Genomic DNA, 25,967 nt, shown 5'->3' with positions numbered 1-25,967 from the left:
ATATCCTAACAATCACAACTAATGAGTATACTGTATGTCAAGTAACTAAAAGTACAGTACAGTTTTTTTTATTCAAATTTTTTATTCATTATGATAATTGACTTAAATCGTGTAAAAACACAGTTTAGGAATTCCTTTTGAGAATATATCATTGTTTACATACCAACAACTGATCCATTAAACATTTTGTTATCATTAATGTGGCACATTTGCACAATGTGAGTGAATAAACACATAACACACGTAAGAATTAGCCATTTGTGAAAAAGAAAATGCATAATATCATTGAATAACCTATTAGTAGTTAAACATAGAATAGCGATAACAGTAAAACCATATTGATCATCTAATAAGTTATAAATCAACAATAGCAATGACCATGTACACACTGCAGTTCACCTTTTAGCGAGTAATCCTGTTCTGAACACGGTTCAGTAATTTACGGGAGTGACAACCGCATTTACAACAATTCTAGGCAGTGTGTACGCAACCAAACTGAACAACTATTTGTTAATGACATGTTTAAATGCGCATCAGAGATGTGTCTCTCTTCTGTATGTGTGCGGTGAAAAAAACACAGTAAATATGGTACAAACTTTGAATTATTCAGGTTGCCAGATCTTGCTAGAAAAATGTAAATTAAAATTAGAATTAAAACGGCAAATTGGGATCTCGTCTGTGAGGCCAATCACCTTTGAGTGTAAACTAAACGAGCCAATAGACATTGACGTGCGAGATTTGCATCGTGCACCCCGCATTGCGAAGTGGGTATTATAAGGAAGTGGCGCTCACATCGCACATTCAAGCTTTCATTTCGTAGGTCCAGCGTTTCGTTGATTCTGCTCTGCAATCATCGGTACAAGTGTTCTGCGAACCAGGATCTCTTTTTTACGGTATTATGTGTAATTTCGTATATTATGTTTTGATTCTGTATAGTGTTTGTATTCTCTGTTATTGTTATTTCTGTGTGTGTGTGTGTGTGTGTGTTTTATTGCTGTTTGTTCTAAGCAGGATCCCCTGATCAGCTGTGAGATGGCTCCACCCCTTTGATTGACGCGGGTTTAAAACTACCCCTTCCGCTCTCTGAAGTTGAGCTGTTGCGATTCAGGGCCGGTCGCACTTCTCCCGTCTCTCCAGCCGTCAGACCATTATTGTACATGATTTAGATTCTGTTATGTCTTTTCTTTTCAGTGATGGTGTTTTGTAGGTTTGACCTGCTCTTTTCTTTGAAATCACGTCCGTTCTGTTTTGTTAGTGTATTTAGGGTAATTTGCTGGATTTTTATTTGGATACATCAATGAGGGAAGTTAGTTTGATATTTTGTTTATTATCAGTTTTGTTTGTTATGTTGGGCCTTGGGTCTTTCTGAATATTATACACACACTGATTTATGTGACTCTGGAAATACTCTTTTACTATGTTCACCTTCTTCATCTTAATAAAACGTTTATCGTTTTTCTTGAATTTTGGACTCGTTGGTTTATCTTTTGGTCTGACGACTGGGCGTGGGAGTCATGTCTTTTCTTTTGTTACGATTTAACCTAGACGGATTGTAATACTCTCCAGAGAGTGTTGGTGTGACGGTGAGTCAGAGGTGGTTGCATTTAAAGGGACATTGCATTCTAGAAGACTCTCTGCACTCATTCCCGTTGAACTAAAATAGTTCCTGTGCCCACTGCAGGCTTCCAATACTCTTCCACACTGTGCAGCGATCATTCCCTGTGCGCTTCACCACTAAAACGAGCTTTGTCCCCTAAAAGAGCAAGCAAAAGTGTGTGACGTTGAGTCTTTTTAAAGATGTCATTCCACCCGTGTGTTTCTGGATGCGCTCGTTTCCTGTCTCCGTCTGACAGCCACGATCGCTGACTCACGTGGGGTACGTGGAGATCCCCCTGGTGGAGTGCGCAGTTGCGATGCAATTTTGTCCACAAAGCACTGGCCTTGCCACTCTCACCCCAAAGGCCTGGCTAGTGTTTCAGGCTGTCTTGCTGGCTCATTAGGACCATCAGACTCCACTATGCGATTCAGTTAGCCTGGCGTCCCCCTAAGATCAGGGGCATCCAGTTCACCTCAGTGCTGGACGAGGAAGCTCCTGTCCTGCGTGCAAAGATCGCAGTCCTACTGATGAAGGACGAGATACAGCCGGTCCCTCCAGCCAATATAAAGTCAGGGTTATACAGCCCATTCGTCATTGTACCTAAGAAAGGTGGTGGGTTACGACTGATCTTGGACCTGTGTGTTTTGAATCAGGTCCTTCACCGGCTACCGTTTAAAATCCTGACGTAAAGACACATTTTCGGATGCATTCAACCCCAAAATTGGTTTGCAGTGATCGACCTGAAGGATGTGTACTTTCATGTCTCGATTCTCCCTCAACACAGACCATTCCTGTGCTTTGCGTTCGAGGGTTAAGCATATCAGTACAAAGTCCTCCCCTTCAGGCTGTCCATGTCACCTCGTGTCTTCACAAAAGTTGTGGATGCGACCCTTTTTCTTATGAAAGAAAATGCATTCTCAACTATCTCGACAACTGGCTCATACTGGCCCACACGCAAGAGCAGTAGTGCGAACACATGGACCTGGTGCTCCAGCACCTCTGGGGCTCACAACTGGGGCTCCGGGTCAACTGGGAAAAGAGCAAACTCTCCCTCATGCAGAGAATCTCTTTTCTCGGTATGGAGTTGGACTCGGTCAACATGACAGCAGATGGCGGCCTAAATTCGTTCAAGGGCAGGACGGCGGCTCCACTGAAACGATTTCAGAGGCTCTGTCCTAGGTCATATGGCATCTGCAGCTACAGTCTCGCTGCTGACGTAGTGTTGAACATGATTGACTGAAAGGGGATGTCTGGGTTACTAATGTAACCCTCATTCCCAAAAGGAGGGAATGGAAACGTTACGTCCCGTTACCACAATAGCTGTACCACCCCTGAACGGCCAGGACACATTGTCTCGGCTCCTCAACTTGAGTGTGCGAGATACCCACTTTGCAGGGCTGGGTGCGCAATGCAAATCTCGCACGCCAATGTCCATTGGCTCGTTTATTTTACAGTCAAAGGTGATTGGGCTCTCAGACGAGATCTAAATTAATCAGTTCAGTTCTGACGTAATGTCTCCATTGGCGGTCACTTTTTATTCAATATTCGAATATGCATTCGAACATATAAATAAACGATCCGGTTTTTAAAGTGCCACGTTTAGCGCATTTTTTACAGTCTATGATTAGACCATTTGTTTTTTATTTAATTGTTTGCCATCTCATCCAGTAGTGGGCGCTCTACACGTACAGTATTGTAGCGTAGGCCCATGACCAAATCAAGCGAATAATAGCCCATAGCCACCCTGTTTTGAAAATGAAAGATTACGCTCAGAGCGGCCAGCCTGAGCGGACAATTACGACCCCAACTCATCTAAAAAGCAGTGTCTGGAAATATTTTGGGTTCTACACCGTAGATGGTAAAGTAACCGTTAAAGATAAGGTTCTTCTCTCAACATTGACGCGCAAATACCTTTGTGTGCCAGGCACGTCTGTGCGCTCCGACTGCGTGTTTCCACCGCAGGAAACATCGTCAATAAAAAGAGAGCCGCACTTGATCCAGATCAAGTTGATAGATTGGTGTTTCTAGCAAACAATATTAAGAAATGAATTAGGCTAGGCTATAGGCCTTACTCTGTCCTAATGCTGTTTAAGTTTGTGCCGTGCTGTTCCGTTTTTTTCCATGTTGCCTAATTTTGTGATTGGGTATGCATAGTGACACTTCATATAGATTAAGTTGATAACCTGCGGTTTCAAACATTAACTCCAATATTTTTTGGGAGTCCTGTTTATAACTGTCAGACTGTTAATAAATTTGTGATTGAATCTCTGTTACGGTGTTTTTGGCGGGGCTCGTAGATATTCAAATATATTCGAATACATTGCTTGATATTTGATATCCGTTCGAATTTGATATTTCTCAAAAGTGACAGCCCTAGTCTCCATTCCCTCCTTCAGGGAACGAGGGTTACATTAGTAACCTAGACGTTGTCTTTATGGTTATCATTGTTGGTGTGAACGGGCCTTTACAAACAACAAAACATGACGCCTCAGGAGATTGTGGTACAGTTAAAGTAGCAGGACATAATGAGTCTTTGGTCGCTGTAATATATTTTTGTCAAAAATAGAGAATACCAAACACACAAGATGCCAGGTTACCACGCTGTGAATCGTCGTGTTCAATACACACACAGAATTATTAGAACTAAAGACATGGTTGTAGTTGGATGCATTCATGTGCCTGAATGATATTATCATTTTATTTATTTTTTAGTATATTTTATGCATTTCATGGCATGTCTTCTTTAAATGACATGTAGGCAAATACCAGAAATTTAAATATTATTATAAAATGGCTCTAAAAAACTCAAACACACATAACATATATGAGTGGCATTGCATTAGATAACAAAATATCAAACCACATGGGCCATGGCAACTGTAAACAAATGATTTTACAAATTATTCTAGATCTTATCTTAGAGCCAGTGTTATTTTAGTATCCTTGATATACTAGTATACTTTTTGTTACATATTTTGAATGTCATTTTATTTAAATGTTTTCTGTTTTAATGTGAAAGTTTTAGTAACTTTGTTGTGTGTTTTCTTATTACTATTAGTTTAGAGGGTTTTTATTCAGGCATAAGTTTTACTTTTACTTTAATTATTACTTCAATTTAAAATATTTCAGTTGTTTATTTTATTTCAAGTAATGACAATAATGTTTTTTTTATGGTTTTATCTTTAGTCTCAGTTAACAATAACCCTGCTCAGAGCTAACTTCACATTTCTGAGCCATTTTTGCAGATTTTTAGGGGATGTATAAACAAACTTCTTTTTGTGCTGCTTGGCTTGATTATTTTGTTATCTAATGCAAAGACATTCATAAATATTTGAGTGTGGCTTAAGTGTCAAAATACTTTTTGGAGTCACTGTAGAATTGCCAATTGTGGCATCCCTTTGTGCTACAACTGGACTATGAAAGATCCACAGCGAAGGGAAACTGTAATGTCCCCAGCTAGACTGGAAACTACAGGGTGTTTTCATCAGCCGTTTGAAATGGTGAGCGTTAATTGTTTCAGTGATTGACAGAATGAATGCTCCATCAGCAGACTGATTGAAAGAGAGAGTTCCTCGCTCCCGCCTCCCCGCTGCGAGATAAGAACCCTTCTCTCTCGCAGACACACGAGCATCTCCAAGTTCACCGCCGCCACACATGGTCTGAATAGCTTAAGAGGCTCAGATGTGCCTTGCCTGGTCAGCTGTAAACAAACCGGATGCTGCTTTTCTGAAGGCCCCTGTTGAGAAGTGCTAGCCGCTGCGGTTGGATGACGTGTGCAGGGGAAGAAGTGGAACAAAAGAGCCGGTCAGTACATGAGATCCGCAGCTCCCGTGCTAATGTCGGACTCTTTGGCCTCCTGAAAGGGGAACTGGATCCCAGCAAGGCGGATGAGCAAGATGTTGAGACCGTGCGTGAGGAAGGCGAGGAAGATGAGCCAGAAGGATCTGTCGTACCTCTCGCTTTGCGTCTTGTAGACGAAGCTGACCTCGTTGAAGTTGAAGATGATCTCGGTCAGGTGATGCAGCTTGACCTCAGAGGAGAACAGAATGAGGACCAGGCAGCCACAGAAACCTGTCAGGAAAGAGAATAATACATTTTGCATAATAGAAAAGCTGTTCTTTATGGAAGTTTGTTTCCACCACAGAATAAAAAAAGTAATTTTCTTGCAATTGCGAGTTTATATCTCACAATTCTGAGAAAAAAAAACGCATGATTTATAAACTCGGGATTGCGAGGGTTAAACAGAGAATTGTAAGATATAAACTGGAAATCGCAAGTTATAAAGTCTGTATTGCGAGATATAAACTCACAATTCGGAGAAAAAAAGTGTTACCGTATTTTCCGGACTATAAGTCGATTCGGAGTATAAGTCGCATCAGTCAAAAAATGTGTCATGAAGAGGAAAAAAACATATATAAGTCGCACTGGACTATAAGTCGCATTTATTTAGAAATGTATTTCACAAAATCCAAGACCAAGAACAGACATTTAATCTGGAAAGGCAAGTTACTCAACTACACAAAAGCACACAGAACAACAGGCTGAATATGTGTCTGGCATGTTAACGTAACACATTAACAGTTATTCAGCGACACAATAGCATAAAGAACATATACCTGGGAGGCTGAATAGGCTAAATTAACATTAGAGACCAACAGGAAGTTACCGGTAAGCAAGTTCACCAAGCTCTCGCGACCTCATTCCACTATCACTGAATCCACTGAATTCTTCCTCTGTGTCGCTTCTGAACAACTCCGCTAACTAGAGCGCCCTCTCCCGGCTGTAGACGGTAATGTTTTCTCTTGGTTCATCTCAGTCAGTATGAATTAATTTTCAAAAAATACGGTAATTGTGAGGTATAAACTCACGACCAATTCGTACAAATTCATATGAGTGAGTAAAAGGATTCATGCGTGAATTCATGCGATTTCTCCAAACCCACGTGATGGGTAGGTTTAGGGGCGGGGTCAGTGGTAGGTCATTTATACGAATTGGGCAACTCGTAAAATATGTACGATTTACCAAAAATCGTACGAATTCGTACGAGTGAGGTAGTATGAATTCGTACACATTAGCCACCTTGTAAAATTCGTCTCGGCAGAAACAAGCTTCCCTAACTCTTAAAAGGTTAGTTCACCTAAATATGAAAATTAGCTCACAATTCTCATGTTTTTGAGCTACAATGAATGTCAATGGGGTCCAAAACAACATTGGACTTTTATTGACTTTCATTGCACGGACAATCTATCTTGTTTTCTCAACTACTAAAAGAAAGTCATACAGGCTTGTAATGACATGTAATTCATATTTTAAGTCACCATGAAATCAAAATGGACAATTCTTAATTTATTATGGAAAACTGCAGTATTTAATGATTTATTCATCATAATTTTTTTAATCAATGTATCCTTGTAATCTTTAATCAAAATAGCTTCCCCTCCCTCTTAGCTCATTTCTTCTCTTCTCTAAAGATGTCACTCACATGAGATCCACCAATAGCAAACCACGACTATCCAATCAATTCCTAATTGACAAAATCAAGTCCCGCCCTCTTGTTCGTGAAGCTGGTTCACTATGTCACAATAAAGAAGAAAAGAAAATCGCAATTTCCGTTTCACGCTGACTTCAAATGAGAGAGGTCTCAGAGCAACCATCGTTGAGTTTAGAACTGTATTCTTGAAGCTTGGGTTTTTACCACATCCCTTTACTGTAAATGAACTTCGCATCACTTGCCATTTACAAGTGCACTTTAAATGATTTAACTAAAAGAGGTACTGAATGGGTTCAAAAAATTAAACGTTGAACGGAAAATATATATACTGTACACTCCTTCGGAATTGCTATTAATCTCCAAAGTTTGACACAGTATTCTCTCTTCCCATCACTGCAAGCGATCCTGCTTTATTTTTGGACTTAATGGTTTAGTTGTGTGGACAGGTCAAATGGCCTCCATCAGTACAAACACAACAGAGGCACCTGACACTAGAGATGGAGTGGAAATCTGGCCAGTCCCACCAAGCGCATTCATTTCCATCACTTTATTTATTTATGATGTCATTTATCAATTCTCTCTCCTCGGTATAGCTGAGCTCACTAACAGACAGACAATCGCAGAGGCTCGTTCCTGTCGTGGTTCAGTACGGACCCTGTCTGAGTGGATGTTATGTGTGAAATATTTATCACGTGCTGTCTTCAGGATCTGGATTTTCTCTCAAGACAAAAGAATTCAAGCATCTATTGAGCTGGTAAAAAAAAAAACTTTTACATTGACAAAGACTTTTTCTATAAAAAAAAAAAAGTGTAAATGCTATAATTAGTTTTATATTGTTTAATATTACATTTTGTTTATGAACTTAAGTACATTTGTAATGTTAATAAATTGAGTAATTACTTGGATTTACTAAATCATTTTATTGACTAGATAAATGTATTTAAAAAAAATGTTTTAATTTTTTTTTATTGAAGAGCTGGACTGAAAAAGTTAACTCTGATAACTCTTTAAATACTGTTTACAAAGCATCCCAGGATGAACTTCATGGAGTTGGTCCAGTGTGTGTGTGTGTGTGTGTGTGTGTGTGTGTGTGTGTGTGTGTGTGTGTGTGTGTGTGTGTGTGTGTGTGTGTGTGTGTGTGTGTGTGTGTGTGTGTGTGTGTGTGTGTGTGTGTGTGTGTGTGTGTGTGTGTGTGTGTGTGTGTCACAGGTCTTACAGGTTATCATGTTCCAGAGGTAAAGGCCCTGGGGTCCATGCAGAGTCTCATACGGGCTCCCGAAGGCATTGTAGAAGAAGAACCCACAGGACACCGAGGAGAAGACGATGAGCACTGCGCAGAAGAAGATGACGCTCACATGTAGACTGGCTGGAACCACGCCCATCAGGTCAGGAAAAACTACAGAGTAAAGAGATTGCTAGAGTTCAAACAGTAAGTGAGCGTAAGGTTATGAATCATTATGATTCATTTCATGCATGAGTAAAATGTGCGGGGAGACAGTTTTTCATTTGTCGTCATTGTCTTCAATCTCACTGCCTATTGCGAGTGACTGTCTCATGTGTTTCCTTTGAGTGATCATTATAATTCAGTGATTAACTGAAATTTTCACTCAGTAATAAATTTCACAAATAATTACAAAGAATTGGCAGGTAAACCAACTAATTAAACATGAAACTTTGGCGTAGAAAGATTCAAATTTGTATTCACATGTTTTCATATGTGAAAAATTTAAAAAATTATTTAAGTCATTTTTTACAGTTTGAGTGTAGGTATGAAATGAAAATGATTACAAGTAATCTCTGTTAATTTAATATTAGCAGTAATATCTTTTTAATAATATTGTGGGATGCTTGGACAAGTTTCAAGGAATTATGCAGTTGTTTAATTCTGTGTTTGTGTGTTGATATGTAAACATTTATTTATGGGATGAATTTATAGATATGCAATTTCCTCTCTGTGACAAACAGAAAGGCCAATAAAAATAAACTTTATGTCCACAACTTTCGGTTTTATGCATCTCCTTGTGAGTAAAAACAAATTTATAATGACAACATTTTAAAGGGGGCCAGTCATGGCCTAATAGTTAGAGAGCTAACTGGTAACCCGAAGGTCGCAGGTTCGATTCTCAATACCAGCAGGAAATGACTAACCCTCAATCGCTCCTCGGGCGCCACTGCAGAAAATGGCTGCCCAGTGCTCCGGGTGTGTGTTCACGGTTTGCAGTGTGTATTGTTCACTACTCACTATTCCTAATGTGTGTGCACTACCGTAACTTGGATGGGTTAAATGCAGAGAGTATGGGTTGCCATACTTGGCCTTCACCTCACTTCACTTTTGTTCTGCTAAATGTCTGGCTCTGGTGGTATCTGGGCCTTTTCCAGATCTCATTAGGAAAGAATGCTGTTGTACATGAAACTGTCATAAAAGATCCATCAGTTGAGCCCCATTCATAGAGAATATAATATAATAACTTCAGGGGAGCCACATTCACAAATATATGAATGTCATTGCATTTGATACAAAATCACATGTCAAAAAAGTGGCACAGGTGCAATTTGCAAACATATGACGCTTTTCTTATCATTCATATTTGCAACCACAAAGACTTCCTTCATTTTGTACAGCATCTATTGTTTTATGATTTACCAAATATTTGTGAATTGTTATACTTGTTATAGGCTATGACGGCATTGGTAGAATTTGAGTGTCCAAATACTTTTGAAGGCTCATTGCAATTTGTCAATTTGTATTGCATTGCTATATGAGAACCCCTAAATAACTCTTTCTTGTTCTGGTGTGTTTTTAAGACTTTTTACTGTCATTATCTTAAGATGATTACGTTACTCACAAGAGAAATAAAAGCGTCTGTCTCCCAGACCACACTGTTTCATCCCCTTCCCGTGGAAAAGCCCGTAGGTCGCGCTCCCGATGAACTTCTCCAGCTCTGCTCCCGATGCGTTGACGATCTGTGCGCCCGTCTGACACAGGACAGCCGCTTGAACCCAAAACTGAGTCCCCATCGCGGCTGCCACGACCAGGACACAACCAAAGCAGAGCACCCCTGCGATGGAGAATATGATTTTCTTTTGACGGCTAGGCATTGTGTTTGACACGGCGACGCGCACAGACTCAGTAAGCAATGGATATCCACCTGTCAATCTTCCTGTAATCCGGTATGGAAAAATACATTGTGCTGTTGTCGATTTCCCCTCAACTCTAAAACCTGAATGCTATAAAGTGACCTCAAATGCTCAAATACACATGTTGAGAGAGTAAAGTTGTATCCCAATGTCTTCTCTGGATAGTGTTACGCCAAGCGCGTTCACTGCACTCCGTCACCAAGCAACCGGGTTGAATGTCTCGCACCAGTGATCGGGCATGATGTGACCTTACACTGGATTGGTTACTGGATCAACATCTCTTTCGCCAATTAATAAAGCAATTTCACTGCTACAGTTGAACTTTAAATATGGAGATTATCGTGTGTGATATGATGGAGGATTTATGGATCTATGTACATGGGTAAATACATTTAGTTAAAATTAGTTCTCATAAACTAAAAATAAACAAAAGTTCTACAGCATTTATTCATATTAGTCCATTTTCATTTCAGCAAAATTAATACATTTTTTAAAATCAAGTTGCATTTAACGTTAACTAGTGCATCTGAAATGAACAATGACAACAAAGAAACAATGAACAATTATATAACATAATAAATGCTTAAAATATCTCAATTTAATTTAGTTAGCTAATGCATTAATGTTATATATAGCCTATACAGTATATATATACACATATTCAGTTGAGTGCAACAGTCTTCTTTTGGTAACGCTTTAGATTACAGCCCGGAAAGTACTGCGTAATTACAATGAAATTACAGTGTAACTTTCGGTAATTACAGTGTACCTATAAAGTACTTATGTGTAAGTATAGGGGAACAATATGTAAAGTCTTGGGAATAAAGGGGTAACAACCAGGAAAATACTGCGTAATTAAAACTAAATTACAGTGTAACTTTCGGTAATTACAGTGTACCTATAAAGTACGTACGTGTAATTATATAGGGGAACAATGTAAAGTTTTGGAATAAAGGGGTAACAACCAGGAAAAAAAAATTAGGCAAATTATTTATACTGTAAGTATTTTAGAACTACGGGGTACTTATACTATAATACAATCTTACTTTTGGGAGCAATTTAGCGAGTAGGCTACATACACCTTTTTGTAATTATAGTGTATACAAATACATAAAGGCTTTTTTCAAATTACGGGGTAGCCTATATATCAGTGCATTTATAAAGTAGGCTAATTTGTTTTTATTGCAAAGGTGCACTGATTAAGTTGTTTCAAGGCAAGTAAAACTACAACTTTTTTTTTTTTTTAAATGCTGGGGAAATATACTCTTGTTTCTTGTAGTTACAGGGTAAGTATGACATTGCGGGCCGTAAATTAAAGTGGTGCTTCTTACCCTCTTGTTTCTTGTAGTTACAGGGTAAGTATGACATTGCGGGCCGTAAATTAAAGTGGTGCTTCTTACCCTCTTGTTTCTTGTAGTTACAGGGTAAGTATGACATTGCGGGCCGTAAATTAAAGTGGTGCTTCTTACCCTCTTGTTTCTTGTAGTTACAGGGTAAGTATGACATTGCGGGCCGTAAATTAAAGTGGTGCTTCTTACCCTCTTGTTTCATGTAGTTACAGGGTAAGTAGACAATAAAAACACATGTAAACACACAATCTGATATCACTTGGAAAACTTTATTTGAAAAACAACTTATTTCAAAAAAGGACTTTATTCCTTTTTTAAAATCAACTTTTCATTTCAAATACTAAAGTCCTGACAGAAAGTAGGCTATACATTTTTGCATGGCTTCCTACTTCCTCCTCCTCCTCTTGTTCCTCTTCTTCTTTTTCTATCATTCCACTGATTAGCCTAATCTTAAGAAGGAGTCTTTTGCTATTCTGTATTATGTATTAAAAGAAAATACAGTACACCCAGAAATGTTCTCGTAATTTACTCATCTTTTCGCTACCGACCAACTGTCACCAGCGTCCAGCGAGTGCATGAGAGTCGGCTTGGCTTCGTGTTTGGTGAAGCTTCACGCGTTCATTACGTTCTCGCGGGAGTTAGATGTGAAACTCGCGCGAGAACTGCCATCTCTGTTCTTCTGTTTTGTTTGTTTTTCATTATTATTATGTGTTATTGTTTGTATTTTGTTGTGAGCATAAAAAAAAATAAAAAAATCGACATTCGGTTTCTCGGCGCGCTTACGTCACGCGTGTCAAGCGTGAACTCAACCCTCTCATGCACGCGCAAGTGAAAGTTGGTCGGAACGGAAGCGATAAAATGTTTAAATATTTGGTATTTTTCTTACAAACACTTATCGTCTCACTTCAGAAGACATTGATTCATCCATTGGGGTCGTATGGATTACTTTAGTTATTGCTGTATGTGCTGTTTGATGTCAACTTTTAGGAACACATGGGCTTGCATTATGCATTCACAGAGATTATATATTTTTCTAAAAAAAAAAATTGTGTTAATCTGAAGAAGGAAATTCATATACATCTCGGATGACATGAGGGTAAAAGATTAGTAAAATGGTGAGGACATTTCTGTACTGTATTTTCTTTTAACACATAATACAGAATAGCAAGAGACATGGGATTCCTTCTTAAGATTTATCAGTGGAAAGAAAGATGAAGAGGAACAAGAGTCAAGCACAAGCAAGAGAAAGTGTTGTAAATCCGTTTTAAAATAAGTTGTTTTTCAAATAAAGTTTTCCAAGTGATATCAGATTGTGTGTTTACATGTGTTTTTATTGTACTTACCCTGTAACTACATGAAACAAGAGGGTAAGAAGCACCACTTTAATTTACGGCCCGCAATGTCATACTTACACTGTAACTACAAGAAACAAGAGGGTAAGAAGCACCACTTTAATTTACGGCCCGCAATGTCATACGTACCCTGTAACTACAAGAAACAAGAGTATATTTCCCCAGCATTTAAAAAAAAAAAAAGTTGCAATAGTTTTACTTGCCTTGAAACAACTTAATCAGTGCACCTTTGCAATAAAAACAAATTAGCCTACTTTATAAATGCACTGATATATAGGCTAGCCCGTAATTTGAAAAAAGCCTTGTATTTGTATACACTATTATTACAAAAAGGTGCAGTGTATGTAGCCTACTCGCTAAATTGCTCCCAAAAGTAAGATTGTATTATAGTATAAGTACCCCGTAGTTCTAAAATACTTAATAATTTGCCTAAATAAATTTTTTTTTTTTCCTGGTTGTTACCCCTTTATTCCAAAACTTTACATTGTTCCCCTATACTTACACGTACGTACTTTATAGGTACACTGTAATTACCGAAAGTTACACTGTAATTTAGTTTTAATTACGCAGTATTTTCCTGGTTGTTACCCCTTTATTCCCAAGACTTTACATATTGTTCCCCTATAAGTACTTTATAGGTACACTGTAATTACCGAAAGTTACACTGTAATTTCATTGTAATTACGCAGTACTTTCCGGGCTGTAATCTAAAGCGTTACCCTTCTTTTTGTAGGCAAGATAAAACATATTCGAGATAGCATTGTTCCTCCTCCTTCCCCTCGAATACCTTTTATCTCCAGACCAATAACCCTGGATATTTTTCTCCGATAACATTAGAAGATCTCACTAAACTAATTAGCTCTCAAAACGCACTGCTTTGTTCAAAAATGTTATTGACACTATTGGCCCTTGTGTGCTTTCTATAATTAATAGTTCACTAACATCTGCTCAGGCTCCCATTTATTTTAAACAAGCTGTTGTTCAATCACTTGAACCAACAACAAAAAAAGCTTCATCCTTGCCTAAAAATTTATAAACCTATTTTTTAGTTACCTTTTATGGCGAAGGTCCTGGAAAAGTGTGTTCATCAACTTACAGCTGTTTAAAATGATTATAATGTGTCAGATCAATTTCAGTCTGCAATCTACTGAAACGGCTCTTCTTAGGGTTTTTAATGTTCTGTTATGCAAGGTGATTTATGTAACTGTTCGGTTCTTACCACTGCTTTTGGTACTATTCATCACTGAGAGGAAGTGTGTATCTCTGGAACAGCCTTGAAGTGGTTATCTTCATATTTATTTATCAGACATCAGGTCTTTTTTCAGTTAGAGTTCAGAATTATGCCTCATCGACAGCATCTTTGTCCTGTGGTGTTCCCCAGGGTCCTGGTTTTGGCCCCTTTGCATTTTGCCTTATTTGCTTCCTCATGAAATTATGAAATTGTCTGTTTTATAAATTCTATAAAAGTTTGAATGGCAAAAAATTAAATACTGAATAAGGAAAAAAAACAGAATCACTTATTTCAGCTCCAGTTGGTGTTTTCTCTATATGAGGGAAAGTTTTGGCCCTTTATCTCTCTCTCTCTGTTAAACTTACCCTTCATAATTGATGTGTTGACAGGCCTCGAGTCTTGATCAACAAGTTAACTCTCTGGTTCGAACCTGTTTTTATCAGTTGAGAAACATTGCGAAACTGAGGCCAATGTGTCTACAGTGGAGATGGAGAGGAAACATGCTTTCATTTCCTCCTGCCTTGATTAGTGTAATTCTCTTTTTACTTGTCTTAGTAATTCATCTTTGAAATTATTACAAATGGTTCAAAATGCTGCCACTACGCTTTTAACTAAGTCATCAAAGAGATCACATGTAACACCAATTAAAATGTCCTTACAATGGCTCCCATGTCAGATTTATTATTCAATTTAAAATCCTTGTGATTGTGTTTAGAGCATTGCAGGGCCAAGCTCCTGTTTATATAAAAGAGATGTTGCAACCTTATAACTCCAGTATCTGAGATCCTCCAAACTGGTCTTGTTGTCCCTCGCTCCAGATTAAAGACTAAAGGTGCCTTTGAGGTGTTTGCTCCTAAACTGTGGACTGCTCTTCCTTTGGATCTAGGATCTGTGGACTCTGCATGTAGGCACGTTTAAAAAGCAGCTAAAAACTCAGTGTTTTAAACTGGATTTGGTCTAAATTATTCTATATTATTTTGACTTTTTATCTGATTGTATGCTTTTTATTTGTCTGTTATTCTAATATATATATACAACATACAAAAACATTTTTCCATGTTTTGACATAACCTTCTAACTCAGCCTACGCTAGATTTTCATGACACACAGTCATATCATCAGAGACATGATTCACAGAATTGACCTCTTTCACTCATTTCTGGGAATAAATGAGGTAACTGAAAATACAACCAAAAAGGTCATTAATCAAATAAGAGACAAGGCACAGACATTATTAACAGTGGTAACATTAGTTTATTAAAAAAAACCTGTGGTGAGAATCAAGCTTTTAATGTTGTTTATATGTCTATGTGGTGTTTTTAATATGCTTTAAGACAAACCATGTGTAAATTCATAAGTCAACACCATTGCTGACTATTTTCTCCTTAAAACTGCAGTGAACCAAAAACGCGGTTTGAAATCGCCGGTGTTTCTGACGTCACAAACTAACATGTAACCAATCAGATTAACGTGTGATCGTCAACGAGTGGATCTCTGAGCTGGTGTGAGTGAGTGGAGGCGGGGCTCATTTGCATATTCATAGAACCGCATATACTAAATGAGGCAAGTGTGTAGAGTTACATTCAAGCTAAAAAAAAACATTTAAATGTGTTATTTTGGTGATCAAATATGACTTTTAAAGGAGAACTCCGGTCAATTTTAACATTGAGCTCAATTTTTTGTAAATTTGGAGTGCTGTCAATACAGAGAACAACGACAAAAATCGGTGTTGCCTACACTGTGTTATCCTATTTTAAAAATTTGCACCCTATTGACTTGAATGGGGTCTAATTTTAAACCTGCTTTTATTTCTCTTATCATCCTTGTCATTACAAGTGCCCAGCCATGTAGAGTGATTCCTTCAGAGTGCAGTAGATGTGAAAGATATGAATAAAAATGATGTTATATCACCCAGCCCACATACCTGCATTTAGTTCCTGTTTTCGGTCGAAGTCCAAAGTAGTCGATTGTCGAGTTCACGCGCATAGGTTTAGTTACCTATGATCACGCGCGTGAACTCGACAATCGACTACTGTGGAGTTCGACCGAAAACAGGAACTAAATACAGGTATGTGGGCTGGGTGATATAACATCATTTTTATTAATATCTTTCACATCTACTGCAGTCAGATTCACTCGTGTTCACTCTGAAGGAATCACTCAACATGGCTGGGCACTTGTATGACACATCAAGGATGATAAGAGAAATAAAAGCAGGTTTAAAATGAGACCCCATTCAAGTCAATAGGGTGCAAATTTTAAAAAGAGGATAACACAGTGTAGGCAACACCGATTTTTGTCGTTGTTCTCTGTATTGACAGCACTCCAAATTTACTAAAAATTGAGCTCAATGTTAAAATTGACCGGAGTTCTCCTTTAAGAGATACAATTATTGACTATAAGATGACTTTAAGAGTTAAAAGAGTTTTTAAAAAAACATTTCTTTATAATCAACCCTTAACATTTAAATGAAACTTAATTTGTAGATTTTTATTAGGAATTTTGGATCTGGAATACAATTTACTCTGAATGATCAATGCGTACATAAAAAAATAAAATAAAATAAAAAACATGCTTGAGCTGTTAACCTGCAGCGCTGTTGCCCTTTGCATGATGCAAGTCCCGTCTCTTGGTCCTTTCCCTGTCCCGTCACCCATCTTTTCCCCCACTTTGCTTCCTATCAGTTGTCCCAATATAAAGACTATGGGACTTTCCATAGTCAATTATTTTTATACTGTAGAAATCGCCCTAACCCTAAACCCAGCATCCCAGAAAACTTTCTGCATTTTTACATTTTCAAAAAACATCACTTTGCTGATTTACAAGCATACAGTACAATCATTGTATAATCATTCTCTGAGCATTATTGTACAATCCGTCTTCTGCAGCTTTAGTCATGTTAGAAGGCTTATGTTTAAATATATACATATTTTGCAAAAATACATGGACTTGTATTACAGTGACTTTCAACTGAAATTTCTGTGCAATTTTTGGCCAAAGGTCGTTGTGCATTCTCGTAAGTCTTCTGCTTTGTTCAGCTTTCTTGCATTACCAATCTGCAGTTCAACAAGACACTTTCTTCACCTTATACTCGGTGCGTAACTCTCCTCCGATGGAAGTTTCACTCTGGATCTGCATCTGGAACGGCACGTTTGATTGAGAAGGCCTTCGTGATCTGATGCCTGAATGCACGGCAGATGACAAAGTACAGCACGGGGTCGAAGCACAGGTGCAGGATGGCGAGAAGCAGAGTGGATTCTTTGGCCAGGAAGAGATTCTTCCTCAGTGTGCATCCGGTGATGACCTCGATCTGTGTAAAAGTGTATGGCATACGCACAGCGTGGTACGGCACGAAGCTCACCACGTAAGCCAAGGTCACCAATGCGATGTTTATGAAGGCGTGTCGGGCAACAGCCCGTTCCTCAGGGTCGGATTCACGGCGACCCCAAAACTTCTTCAAGACCAGGCCGTTGGACAACAGCACCGCCACTGAAGCGTTTAAGAAGATAGCCATGCCCAGAAATACAGACAATGCGTGCCAGTGCTTGCCCATATCATCTTTTATGTCAGAACATGTTAGCCCAACTTTGTCTTCGACGTTTTTTTTTATAGGGATGGCCATGTTGGGCACATTGATGAAGAGCACGAGGAACCAGACCACCGATGACATCAGAACCGCAAAGCCCACCTCCTGCAATCGCAGAAGTTTGGAGCTGCGAGTGATCTGGAGGTAGCGCTGGACGCTAACAAAAGCTAGAAAGATGATGGACGCGTACATGTTGATGTAGATGAGCGGCGCACTCACTTGGCAGTGAAAGATGGTCAAACTCTTTGAATCGTTGCCCAGATCTTTGGCAATCTTGACAGGTAACGCCAGCATGAGGAGGAAGTCGGATGTCAGAAGATTGATGAAGTAAACATTAATGCACTTTTTAGCACTTCGGCTGGTTATGAAGGCCCACAGGGCCACCATGCTGGCAGCCACTCCAATAATGAAGATGAGGATGTAGAAGCTGGCGAAGGGCACCATGTTGTCGTTGACCACGCAGTTGCTGGCATTTGGAATCCCCATTTTTTGGATCTGGAATGTGGAAGCTCTAAACAAGGCCTATGTAAATAAATCAAGGCTATCGAATAAATACTTTTTAGTTCTTCTTTTCTTCACGTGTCTAACTCTTGTCAGACCACCGAGAATAACAAGTACATTTGATAACGTTTCTGCCTTTCACTTCACTATAAAGTGAGAGGTTTGGAGGAGGAAGTGGTAAATCCCCTGTTTAAGCATGCAAACGCATTTTCCTGTTTAGCTCGCACAGAGGTATGATGTCACATATCAGCATCAGATAGTAAATGGCATGTCGAAAGCCTGGAAAGAGACAAAAAGAAAAAATATATAAGTATTTATTTATCCATGGTTCCTGTTTTAATGATGTTTGACAATTATATATGAACTGTTTATATGGATATACAGTATGAAGTTGCCTAAAGGTCCCATATTGTACACCTTTCTGAAGTTTTATTTTAGGTTTTGATGTCCTTAAGAATATTTGTGGTATAAGTACCAAAAAACATCTCAATATATATTTTACAGCTCCTTTCTCAGGAGCTCTGCCAAGAACAGGTCGATTATGGCATGTCTAGTTAATATTCATGAGCCTCTCTTCTGATTGGCCTGTCGTTTTCTGAGTGACCCACCATTGGTGGGGGTGGAGACTAAAGGCGGTGACTGAGTAGTTCTGACATCACATTTATACGAAAGTCACAAACCTTTAAGCTACCCTGGAAATCCAGAGTTCTCGCGCGAGCACAATGCTGCCAAAAGTTATTAGTATTTCAATGTTGCCATAAAAAACAGAGCGTTGCCATGGACGCTGGATTCTAACCGTAGAGACGGAACGGACTATTTTCTTTAGCGGAAGCCATATAAATAGTTTTTAAATCAATAAATTCCTTTTTAAATCAATATTTTGTGTCAAATTATTGATTTATTTGGTAGGTAGCCATGTAATAAGCGGGATAATGTATAGCGAGTTGGTTGTTATAGCGAATACAACTCCCTTCAGGCTCCGCTTCGGGCTCATAGTCAGCCTGTCGGGAGTGGTATTCGCTATAACAACCGCCTAGCTATTAAATACTGTAATAAATGTATTGCTCATTGTTAGTCATTTTATTAATTAACATGAACTAATGGGACCTTAAAGGGCCCCTATTATGGATTTTTGAAAATGTAGTGTGTTATGTAGTGTGTTAACACTCTAAGTGAAAGAAAACATCCTGCAAAGTTTTAAATCTGAAAGTGCACCGTATAGTCAATGAAATGTCATAAGTCGTTTCATTGTGATGTCAAGACATTCGTTACATTAGCATATTGCCCACCCACTTATTGCGTGCGCAGACACCAGGGAAAACTTGAACCTCAAACCGGCAGCAGATTCCTGTGGACACTGGATAGCATCATGTCGAGGAGACGCTGGGCTCTACAATGTGAAGGTAAAGGCTGTTTTTTTTCACTGCCCAAGGACGAGTATGTGAAGAATCAGTGGTTAAAATACGATATCAGAGCAGTATAATCCTAAACTTGTACAGTACGGTACGGCTCGCTTTAAATGGTACCACCTCTGTTGAGGTTCCAAGCATACCGCACCGATACTAAAATGTGACGTGAAAAACACTGCAGATCACTGATTGGTCAGACAGAATCGTCACTACCAGCGTCATTGTTTTTGCGACACGAGACGCCAATCCCGCTAGATTTAAATAGCCAGTAACAGCCACCACTGTAGCACCTGTTTTTAAACTACTTGCTTGGCTTGCTTGAAGAAAAAATAAAAATAAACTTTGAAAAAATAAGTTTTGACCAGACGTTCCTCTCGGTAAATAAATAAGTATAGATAAAATAATCGGTTTGTCGATGGACATGCACTTGTTAATGCTGATGGTGAGGAATTACAGTTGCAACATCTCATAATGTACCTCAAACTGAGTAGCGTATCACTGAGAAACGTCCTGCTCGAGTCGTGCTTGTGATGGAGGTTCGGGTTGAATGAGTGTTGAATGTTTCATTATTGGCCTCGCGCTCGGATTGATATGGTAAAATCCACGTCATTGTTCGTTACTGTGTTTAGTTTACGGTGTAGGAAGCCTCAGTCAGGACACGCAGAGCTGACGTTGTTATGGCAATGGGTGTTTTTGTTTTCGACATGCGCTGTACACGGTAGACCAGGAGTGTCAAACTCAGTTCCTGGAGGGCCAGAGCCCTGCAGAGTTTAGCTTCAACCCTAATTTTCTTTTTAAAAACACCTGATCAGCTAATCAAGTCCTTCATGCTAATTTGAAAATTGCAGGTGTGTGTGTGTGTTGAAGCAGGGTTGGGACTAAACTCTTTAGGGCTGTGGCCCTCCAGGAACGAAGTTTGACACCTGTGCAGTAGACCAATCACAACAGACTGAGCTGTCTGGCCAATCAGAGCAGAGTAGTGAGGCCAATCAGAGCAGAGCAAAGGAGGGATTTAGAGAGACTGATTCATCTGACGAGAAAATTAAATACTTTGATGCATGTAAACCTGTTGTAGGAGACTCCAAAACAACATTAGGAAACTTTAAAATAGCATAATAGGGGCACTTTAATGTAAAGTGTTACCAGTAAGTTTAGACTGTTCAGTCAACTTGTTGTCTAGTAAACATTTTTGACCCTCAATGTCATTAAAAGCATTATTGAGGGGTCTTATATAATGTCCCATAAAAGTTAATGGACACCCCATAAGAAGAAAAAAAAAACTTTGTCCCTATTCTGTTTCATTTAATTAAAAAGAATAAATAAAATGACAACTGTGAATGCGCCTATTTGCATAAGAAACATAATTAATATTCAAAGTTCTATACAACAAGCAGGTATGTTTAGTACTGCTAGTTCAAGTGAAGCTGCTGCGTTAAGTTCAAATTAATTAATATCATTATCACTTAAAAAAAAGAGTAGCAAATTAAATCATGCTCATGTCACATCTACTGTATTTGCGCATTAATGATATAGTAATTGGGAGTTCTTAAAGTGTATAATTTTTAATAGTTGAGAAGGGTTTTGTGGTAATAAAGCCTTAATTGTTCGTTTTTGCTTGCTATAAATATGACATAAATATCAGCTATCATTTATTTGATTTTACATGGTTACACCTGTTGCACTCAAGAGAACACAATTTAAACACCCAATACCTTAACTGCCTAAAGAAGCCCATATTTCTGATAGTCAGAGAGGGCTTATCCGGTCTTCTTCAAGTCTGAGCAGTAACTGAGCATTTCACTATAATGCTTCATGAGCATTATCATTTCAGGAAAACAAAATACAACTTCAAAAAAAAAAAAAAAACCTGCATCTTTATCAAACCAATCCACAACTGCAATACAATCTTGTGTGGATCTTGAGTACCAGTTGATTTCAAGCAGACCAGAACAAATAAATTATGTATTTTTCTCAACAATCATGATTTTAAACTACAAATTGATACTGGATTATGATGGGCACGCAGACAATTTTATATAGTTTTGACAAACCAGGACTTTTTTTTTTTTTTTTTTTTTTTTGCATATTCTGCAAATGGTGATAAGAGGGAAAAAGCCTGAATTGTCTGCATACGTTTATTTTTCTTTAGGGAAGTGAGTCAGATTGTGGTCAGTTAATGAGCTGAAAAAAAGGAAACGTATCTACATTTATGGACAATAAACTACAAGTGGAACTTGGAATTACTGTATATCTATTATTAAACATTAATTGTTATTTTGATTAAATATACATTAAATGTTATCTGTCCGAATTCAAACTGTTCTTTTATACTTTTGAATAAGTCCAATTACACATAGCCTACATATTCATTATTCCTGCATTCATTAAAGGACATTTTTACGGCATTACCCCCACCTGTCTCTCCAGGGTGAAAAAACTATTGTACTCTTTACTTTGAGTTCATAAAGGTCAGTCCTCAAATAATTTTTTTTAGAAACCTCCAGTCTCAGACGAGAAGAAACATACACATGGCGCTTCATATCAGAGTTATAATTTGAGAACTTACCTCATCATACTCTCCAAGAGACATCAGAGCAGACGGTGGATAGTGCGATTCTGCTCTCAGGCTCTACATTGGTCTTGTTGAACCCCTAAACAGCTATTGAGATACTTGTTCGAAGAGTTTATGCATTGGTTCAACGCCTGTACATTGCAAATCCAGCTTCCTCTTTTCTTAGGGGTTTGGTTTTAATTATATCAGCCAATGGTGGTTTGCATGTAGAGCAATGACGCACCGGAAACCTGAACTTTCCAGAATCGCTGTCTGTAGACGACCACGAACCACTAGTCTAATGACTGTTCTCTCTTATTTGCATACATGCGCTCTCTGTGCTGTCAGTTCCTGGTTTGATGCGCTCGAATTGTTAAACATTAAAGTTGCACTGGGCTGGTTCACGCAGAATGTGGTTTTGCTGTCAAAAAAGGTCTGGAGCAGGGGTTCCCAATTTAGTAACCATTATTCTTAAGTCCAAACCTGAATAAAATTTGTCCTTCCTTTTGATTGTCCTCACCAATGGTCTTGATTTTTATGATCTAATCCATAAAAATGTGTTTGTTGGTGTAGTAAAGTTAGTCAGTTTCCTTTATTAACTCGCTTATGATACATGTTTCTTGGACAATCGAGAGAATACTGTAGGTTCAACACACAACAATCCACCATACAGTTACACTTCATCCATACAACACACAACACAATTCTAATAATACACTGTACACGACACTACACAACACCCAACACATTACTCATTACTTATAATAATACTTATGATAATGGAATTAGAGGGAATTTATTCCTATTTAACTGACAGGTTGGTACCCATATCTCTTGCCCAATCAGCTCATACTCCTTTATGAAGAATATGACTTGGATCACCAATAGTTTTTAAGGGTCTGCTTACAGACATCTCAGAAAAGTTGATTCGGTGAAATTAAATAATGTTTTTCACTTAAAATCAGTTTAATCGATTTTATTTTGACCGCCAACTGGAATATCAAAGGCAGAGGAGGATACATCTGCTGCCTTCAAAGATCGATCAGATGAAGGTATCTCAGGAGACAGGAAGTGAAGCTAACATTGGATCTGGGCTGCGTTCCAGTCCAAAATTGTCATGCCCTTCACTCGCTAACTTTCCTCCGTCTCGTTCACTCGGATGTACGTCATTGCTTACGCTGCACGAGTGCCCTCTACTGGCGGAAACTGCAATCAAATAAAAAAAATGATATGTCATAGAGTTGTTTGTGGTGGTGGTGATTAGACCTGCGGTGACGTCACAATCGTGTTGCATTGTGGTATATGGAGCTGCCTGAAGTGTACATATGAAGTAGACTCTGTCAAATTCGAGGGAACGAGGGTCTGTCGATATAAACTTCCCTTGTCCACTTCACGAAGTGGAACGCACTAGATAATCGCGCTAGGGCTCGGACCGCAGCAAACAAGCCCAGTGTAAAAGCCCTCTTAGGGCGCTTTCAGGTCGTCAGTGCGTGTGTGTGTGTGTGTGCACCGAGCGCAACTGTTCCCCCCGCAGCGTTGGTCTGGTTTCACACTCAACTTAATTCTATCGAACCCTGGTGCGTTTGCGTGCATATTACGTCATCGCAAACGTGCACGGCCCATGATAGAAAACAGAGTGCGAGTCAACATATTGTGTTTTTTTATTAATTCTGTGCTATTATGCGCAGCTGAGTGTTTACTGTGTGTGTGTCGCATAAGGTGGGCTTCTGCTGCTTGCAAACGGACTCTTTTGAGGAGACAGTGAATTTGCGAATTTGTTGCCCTTATTCCACGTGCTACGCACGAATACACTGCAGGCTCACTCTCGCTCGTATCGGTAAATCATCAACACGATCATCCCTTACATGTGTTTTATTTAACTTAATACATCATAAACGCATGCGCAGGTCACTTTACTTCCTGAACAAGTGCGCACCCGAGTTCATGTTGCTTTCACATTCACGCCAACCGCGGCACGGTTCGGGAGCAACCGAACTCAGGCCACCTCCTCCATGTAGTCTCGGGTTCGGTACCCCAGTGCGCACCCGGCTCCGCATGACAGCGTTCACATTAGCAATTTTTCATGCGAACCGTGCCCCGTTCCGAACTAAACTACCAGTGTGAAAGCCCCCTTACACTAGCACTTTTGGTGCGCACCAGGGGGGCAGTGTTCCGAAAGACATTGAAGCCGACCTGGGCGCCGCCATTGGCTAGCGGACCCCCACCTGCTGTTAGCATTCCATTGACTCCCATTCATTTTGGCGTCACTTTGACAGCGAATAACTTTACATCTGAGGCGTTTAAAGACACCGTTTGTCCATTGTTTATTTATAAAGAAACACGAAAATGTATAAAAAGGCTCCATTACCTTGTACCTTACGTTATGGCCCCGTAGAAGCAGTTTTTGTAAAAATAGGCTAACGATTGCATCATACCCGCGCGACTCTGTCGCACAAGTCGAAAAATTACCGTATGGACAGGCAGAGAAGCTCGCAAGCAATCGGGAGGACGTGGAGGCATAAAGTCAAGGGAGAAGCCCATAGAGAGTGATAAAGTTGCTCCTGCTGCTAGCTCATGGACAGCTAATGCTCACGCTCTCCGTCTCTGCGAGATTCGTAAGGGAATGATTCAGATTTATCTCGGCACAGCTACTAGAAGACCTACAGGTTGCTCACGTCACATCTACGTCGTCAAGCTCAGTTTGAGCCTGCGCAGTTTGCCTTGCGATCAGGAAGTGAGTGCTTCTAATTGACTTAATTTCTCTCCGTTGAAACCTATGGGGTCGCTGTGTCCAGTTTATATACTGTCTATGGTGCGCACCCGGAATTCTGCGCACATAGAATGACGTCAGAGTTCGGTTCGTTTGGATGATGTGAACGCGGTCTTCTGAACTCGGGTGCGCACCCGCGAACCGTACTCGAGTCCGTTTAAAAATGGTGGACTGGGGTACGGTTCATGTGAACTTCAGCACGGTTCGCTGCTGATATGAACACAATCGTACCAAATTGATGAAGTGAACTACAATTGATGACGTATTATGCTCTTTCGTGCGTGCGTGTGTTACACTTACCTTGACGAAAAGTGGATTTGACGCACTGCAAGCAGAGAGATGATGCTTGCCTCTGCAAAAATTGTCTTTGGCGGACAGCATGCTGTCTTTGGAACGATTTTAGTACTTTCGCAGCAGACAGACGAATGAATGACCTTTTCATTCATAGTGGTTACCAAGCAACACGATTACACGCCAGCTGCAGCTTGATGACGCAAGCGTACCTCAGTTCGGATATAAATAATGTGAACACAGTCCATTTTATTATTATTTTTACATTACTTGGGCAAATAATTTGGCCTTCCACCCGATATATTATCAAATGTGATTCTACCGTTAAGAAAACTGTTTCAAATCGGTTCACTTCATGTTCTCAAGATACAGGCTACTTCCATTAAAAGGGCAAGACATTTAAAAAACAAAAAGAAAAGTAATGAAACACCTGTAATGCTTTATTATTTACAAAACAAATCCACCCTTTTAAAATAAAAAAAACGCAATATGGAATTAAAGTAAACAACAAGTAACAATAAAAAAATACCTTATAAAATAAGTACAGCTTTAATATTTTATTATTATTGAAATATTCATTTTAAATGCTGTATTTTTCCATAGCAGGCAAGCCACATGTCCACAGATCATATCATATCAAATAACGATATTAAATACACTAGCCTATTATTCAAAAGGTTTGGTAAGATTTTTTTTTATGT

At 39.1% G+C, this 25,967-nt stretch overlaps 2 protein-coding genes across 2 annotated transcripts; both read right to left on the bottom strand.

Annotated features, from left to right (window-relative positions):
- Window positions 1–4,606: 4,606 nt before the first annotated feature.
- Window positions 4,607–10,419, bottom strand: clrn1 (clarin 1). The gene is made up of 3 exons (XM_079611037.1): window positions 9,935–10,419; window positions 8,305–8,484; window positions 4,607–5,668 (listed from the first exon to the last, which is right to left on the bottom strand). The coding sequence occupies exons 1-3, from the start codon at window positions 10,185–10,187 to the stop codon at window positions 5,403–5,405; spliced, it is 699 nt and encodes a 232-aa protein (XP_079467163.1). The 5' UTR covers window positions 10,188–10,419; the 3' UTR covers window positions 4,607–5,402.
- Window positions 10,420–16,522: 6,103 nt separating this feature from the next.
- gpr171 (G protein-coupled receptor 171) lies at window positions 16,523–22,374 on the bottom strand. The gene is made up of 2 exons (XM_079610688.1): window positions 22,221–22,374; window positions 16,523–18,524 (listed from the first exon to the last, which is right to left on the bottom strand). The coding sequence occupies exon 2, from the start codon at window positions 18,228–18,230 to the stop codon at window positions 17,280–17,282; it is 951 nt and encodes a 316-aa protein (XP_079466814.1). The 5' UTR covers window positions 18,231–18,524; window positions 22,221–22,374; the 3' UTR covers window positions 16,523–17,279.
- Between the last annotated feature and the right edge of the window lie 3,593 nt (window positions 22,375–25,967).

This window comes from Phoxinus phoxinus (assembly GCF_949152265.1).
Source record: "Phoxinus phoxinus genome assembly, chromosome: 4".
Classification (NCBI taxonomy): domain Eukaryota; kingdom Metazoa; phylum Chordata; class Actinopteri; order Cypriniformes; family Leuciscidae; genus Phoxinus; species Phoxinus phoxinus.
Note: the sequence above shows the minus strand (reverse complement) of the source record. Positions and strands in the feature narration are given on the sequence as shown.